This window comes from Populus alba, chromosome 17 (genome assembly GCF_005239225.2).
Source record: "Populus alba chromosome 17, ASM523922v2, whole genome shotgun sequence".
Classification (NCBI taxonomy): domain Eukaryota; kingdom Viridiplantae; phylum Streptophyta; class Magnoliopsida; order Malpighiales; family Salicaceae; genus Populus; species Populus alba.
Window position 1 is genome coordinate 12,159,470 of NC_133300.1, and position 5,483 is coordinate 12,164,952.

Genomic DNA, 5,483 nt, shown 5'->3' on the forward strand with positions numbered 1-5,483 from the left:
AGAAATCCTGCATATCATATCTGGATTAAACAAGATCAGCTCATCTGGGCACACTGATTGATTCTTCTTCTAATGATGTGATGCCTCTTATCATTGATTGTCCTCTGGACGACCTTGGAAAAACATATTTCCTCGCCCTCCAACACAAGGATCACAACTCTTCACATGGCCCTCCAAGAGCTTCATCATGAACTCAGAGTTTGTCTCATCCTACCTAATGGTGATAAGCCTTACAATGATGAATTGGTTGCTGTTAGTCGTCCCTTGGGACTTACAAACTTTAATCTTTATGTTTTGAAAGGGTTAAGATGTGACTTCAAAGATTTGGCTATTATTCTGACTGCTCGACTTGAATATTGTTGAGCCATGGATTCTTTCATAAGAACTCAACAAAGGCGACACTGCTGCCCACCCCTAAGCGAGAGACTTTTACAGGTACCAACTTGAGGCAACGATTACAACAGTTGCAGACTGAAAGGGGCAGCAGCAACTTCGCCAGAAATCGTGGTGAAGGCAGCAAAAAAAGCGGCAGAGAGGCCGCGTCTTTGGCAACTTTTGTACCCAAAGAAATCATAACTATGCAGATTCTCGTGACAATCAAAATACTGCTCAAGGTGTTCCTACTTACGCAAGTTGTCAACTCTGCAACTTCTAGACACACAGCATCAGAGTGTCCTCGACGGTATAATCACCCTCCATCTCTTACTTTTTAAGGTTTTAATTAAACAATTGAACAAAAACTAGCTAACCAAATAGAGGATTGTACTTGTCGGAGAGAAATGAATTGTAATCATTCCAGTATCTTCTTCTTTTTTCAATCAAATGGCGCATTTAGGGGTGTGATTAATTACATCGAGAAGGTGTGAGAACTTCACTTATACTATATGCCAAACTATGTGATCTACCAAATTTCTCTTGCCGACGCCGAAAGGAACGTGCACAGTCCAGTGATTACCTGCCGCAAAATTTTACTTACATGCCATTCGTTTATCACGGAAGGAAAATCATCCGATGATTATGATATTGCATTAAGTCCATGTTTTCCCACAATTCATGGTTCTGCACCGTGACCAAACAAGACATATAGCTAGCACGTAGGGTTCGAAACGCAGCCCTAGTAGTGGTTCATCGATTCTTCATTTCTATAAAATATTTGGATCAGACGCGCCTTTTGGCTTAAATCTGTCACTTCAAGAAAAGAAGACAGACAAGAGCATTTTGCGTTTTCGGTGATCATAATTCTTCGTTCTCCTCACACATCTAGCCTCATGTGTTTGTTCTATAATGGTTACATGATGTGGTTCTAGTACCTGATTTACACTGGAAACTCACATGGACTAACATGTGATGCCACCAATTCGAATTTCCAGTAAATGGCAATAGATATCTAAATATATATTTTCTTCCTAAAAAGAAGTGAGATGGTGAGCCATGAATGTCATCTTGATATTGACTTTCGGCACGCAATCAATTACCATATGTATGTTCCTTCACCATTTCCCTTGCATAATTCACATGCCCAATTCCATGTGACATAAAAGCTGAAAGATTTTACTTAATTCTATTAATTTTTACTATGTATTGACAAGCCATGTGTGATGTGTGTATAAAGTAACCTTTCCATTTGTGTATACACCTTACAAGAAATACCATTTATCCAACAGAACCAATATATCAACCTACTTCTTTGTCGTTCGTCATCTTATAAGCAAAAAGAAAAGAAAATCCTAATCACATAAAAAAAAAAAAAGGTTAAATGATTATGTCCAGAGATTGAAAAAAATAATTCTAGCTATTACCATGTTAAAGAATTATCTCAACCTCAAAATTTAAGTTGTTAGGTGAAATCTCAAGATATGATTTATATTATTTTTCAACACACCCCGTCAAATAAAAGTTTTTTGAGCTTGAAATTTAAACAGACTTATATCATTTTATGCTTAATTTTTATCAAATAAATAGAGGTTATAAGATTCAAACTCGTGACCACTTGATCATCAAAGCTCTAATATTATATCAAATAATTATTTCAATCTAAAAACTTAAACTGTTAGGTGAGGTCCCAAGATATGATTTATATTATTCTCTAACATACCCTATATATATATATATATATATATATATATATATATATATATATATATATATATATATGAAGTTCAATCAAAGAATTATAATAAATAAGTGTATGTTTGCTTTAATTGCGACAAATTAGAGAAAAGCTTCCAAAGATATAATGAGATAACGAAAGAAGTATATATTAGTCATCATCAATCAAGAGGCATCAAATTAAGAAGCTCAGATAATCCTAATTCAAGAACTTGCTGGTTGTTGGCAAAAATTTAAGATGGTTTATGAACATGGTTACAACAGCAAACAATTGAGGGATGGGGGAGGTAAGGGAGGGGTCGTCCAAATTTCTAGTAGCACGTGATACAGCTAGCCAAAAGCAAATTGAAATTTCATATACGTACAATATCCTTGCATGCGAGATTTTCTCCCTCTAACATAATGTACTAGGCCATGACATGACACGTGGCGTGTCGTGTATGCCAGGGAAAGAGCATGTGATATGAGGTTTTGATAATCAAGCTTGCAACACTCACGTAGTTATGTCCCGAACAAGGAAGAAAAACAATTACATATGCGAGAGATATGGGCACTGGAGATTGATTTTGCTTTTGTCCATTATTTTAATTAGATTTGCATATTTTTATTCATATATACATATATAGACACCAAACATTAAAGTGTGCACATGATCAAGCGTCCGGTTGTAGTTTCTTGACCACAAAACGCTAGAGAAATAATAAATGGCAAATTCTACTCGTAAAGAGGAGTGTACAAGGTTATCATCATCTGTTGCGGAACCTTGTGAACTGGTTTTTTCTCCAGCTAGGTCAATGGCCGCTGAGATCATGCCATGTCAAGAAATAGTGGATTGGTAAATTTTGAGTTAAGGCCCAGAAATATAGGAGAGGGGCATCATAAGGATGAACAGTCTTTAAGTAGTTCAATGTGGCAAATTGTGATTCGAGTATGAAATTCAGTGCCTTAAAAGTCCCTGATTGGAGAGGAGTAATGTCCTCTGATCACATGGTGTTGTGCATTTAGACACCCACATAAAGGCCCACTTTGTTTGCCAAAAAACAAACATATTTCTCTAAGCCCACTTGAGACCAAACCCCAAGTTGGGAACACATCGAAGAAGTTGTATGGTCTCTCTCCTTTCTCTTTCTATCTCCTGAAAAAACATCAAGCCTAGTCCACTTCTTTCTTCGATGCACTTGTCTTCATCACATCCAACATCACTGTCTTCGTTATTGTACTCTCTCTCTCTCCCCCTCTTCTCTCTCTTTCTTCCTTCTCCCACACCCTCTCTTCACTTGCTCTTGTGGTCCTTCTCTTTATAACCTCTCTTATCACTTTCTCCATTTCTTCACCTCCCTACCTAGCTAATTACATTCAACACATTCCTGCTAGCCTTTCTTCTCTTCTTCTCTTATATCTATCTTGTTACCGTTTCCCATTTGCTCTTTTGGCTCATCAGAACTCTTCCTTTTACCAACGCCAGCTGGGACTCAAACTTTCAGACAGACGCGCAACAAAAATCCGTGTGTAGGCATGTCTAGCAGAAGGTCAAGGCAGCCTAGCGTTCCAAGGATCACTGATGATCAGATCATCGACCTTGTCTCCAAATTACGCCAGCTTCTCCCTGAGATTAGTCAGAGGCGCTCCGACAAGGTACGTTAGCTCCTTGCCTTTCTTTCTCTCTTGGATTGTAGGGAAGGGAGGGCCATGAAATCTTGTAGGGGAAAGTAGATAGAGTGGAGAAATACATTAGTAATGCTGCACATGATATGCTGGACAAGAATAGTGTATTACATTTATAATAATTGCACTCTCTAGACATTTTGAGCTATGACCCGGCCATCAAGGAAAATATTTTCTTAGATATCCATGTTCTCTTTGACCTTAACAGTTTTTGTAGTTGGACCAACTGAACGAAACACATTTTATGGTCTTAACTACTATTTTCGACAATTTAGAGCATACCCTTTAGCCACATTAAATATACGTCAATGTTCTAACTACATGTAGTACCATGTGGTTTAGACTAACATAATGACAATTTGGTAATTTGCAAGGAAGGATTATATATATATAATTTCTCCAGTACTTGTAACGTAAATTAATTTGAAAGGGTTTTGCCTGCTTCACAAAAGGTAATAATTGCTCGTGACCAATTTGAATTTTGACTTTCTTGAATGCGTATATTTACACAGGTATCAGCTTCCAAGGTCCTACAAGAGACTTGCAATTATATCAGGAACTTGCACAGGGAGGTTGATGACTTAAGTGAGCGACTGTCTCAGCTTTTGGCAACAATTGATGCTGATAGTCCTGAAGCAGCGATAATAAGGAGTTTGATTATGTAATATTAATTAATTAGATGATCAGGCACCGGCCCTTAAACCGATTTATATCTATTTTCAGTTTAATAATTTGTTAGTAGACTTTGATCGCTTTATAGATCAAACAATGGTTAGCATGTATCAATTTTAAGATATGCTATAAGGGTTAGGTAATGTAAGTAATTAAGTTGGTATAATAAAAGGGACTTGCACTAGCAAGGCCTTTTTTATGCGTGATCTATATATATATATATATATATATATATATATATGAGATTTCAGTTATATATATGTGTGTGTTTGTCTTCTATGACATGACAAAGGTTGATACCAAAACATAAATTTACATCAAACATATAATGATTAAGACTTGTCCATGTTGATGCATAGACAATACTAACATTTTACGTATTAATCGGGTGTTTTTGTCGGTAAGTAGGGATCAAGTGGCACGTAATGTAAGCATAAAACCTAAATATATGAATCATCTCTCGGTACTGATTCGATAAAACGTTTTAATTAATTAATCAATTAATATATATCATCCCGTTAATGTTTTTTTAAGTCAATTCACTCTCTAGTCCTGTTTCTAAATTTTATGTTTATTATATCGATTTATTTGTTCGTATTCATGCCTTACAATATATATATATATATATAGACTGGTCGGCAAGTTCCACAATCCTTCTTTGGAATTTTGTAGGGGAAAAAAAGTTGAATAAGGTATGTTTGAATATTAATTTTTTGGTCAGATCCTAGCCGTCTAGCTTGATGCTACTTCCTACCAATTAATCACTGTATTTGATAAAGTATCTCAATTTCCTTAAAGCTAAGTTTTCATGGTGTGCAGAAATCGTAATGCTTTATGTGAGGCTAAAAATATACTTAATAATTAAATAATTCATGTTAGGATTTGAATCAAAATACATGCTCGTCTTGTTTATATGAAATTGAATTATTTTTTGAAACCAAATTCCTTGAATTTGTTTTTTAAATAATTTTTTTTATTTATAAATATGCTTTTGAAATTTATAATGATCGATGCACACAAAATTGGCTTCGAAAAAG

The 5,483-nt window shown here is 35.6% G+C and overlaps 1 protein-coding gene across 1 annotated transcript; it reads left to right on the forward strand.

The window, feature by feature from the left end:
• Positions 1-3,278: 3,278 nt before the first annotated feature.
• On the forward strand, positions 3,279-4,645 carry LOC118029168 (transcription factor PRE1). The gene is made up of 2 exons (XM_035032981.2): positions 3,279-3,744; positions 4,287-4,645. Exons 1-2 carry the CDS (start codon positions 3,625-3,627, stop codon positions 4,437-4,439), a joined length of 273 nt encoding a protein of 90 aa, XP_034888872.1. The 5' UTR covers positions 3,279-3,624; the 3' UTR covers positions 4,440-4,645.
• Positions 4,646-5,483: the final 838 nt, after the last annotated feature.

Excerpts from the sequence above, each read along its gene's own strand:
- LOC118029168 (XM_035032981.2), top strand. The coding sequence starts at position 3,625 with ATGTCTAGCAGAAGGTCAAGGCAGCCTAGCGTTCCAAGGATCACTGAT. Across the intron at positions 3,745-4,286 it reads GTCAGAGGCGCTCCGACAAG|GTATCAGCTTCCAAGGTCCT; the intron begins GTACGTTAGCTC and ends ATATTTACACAG.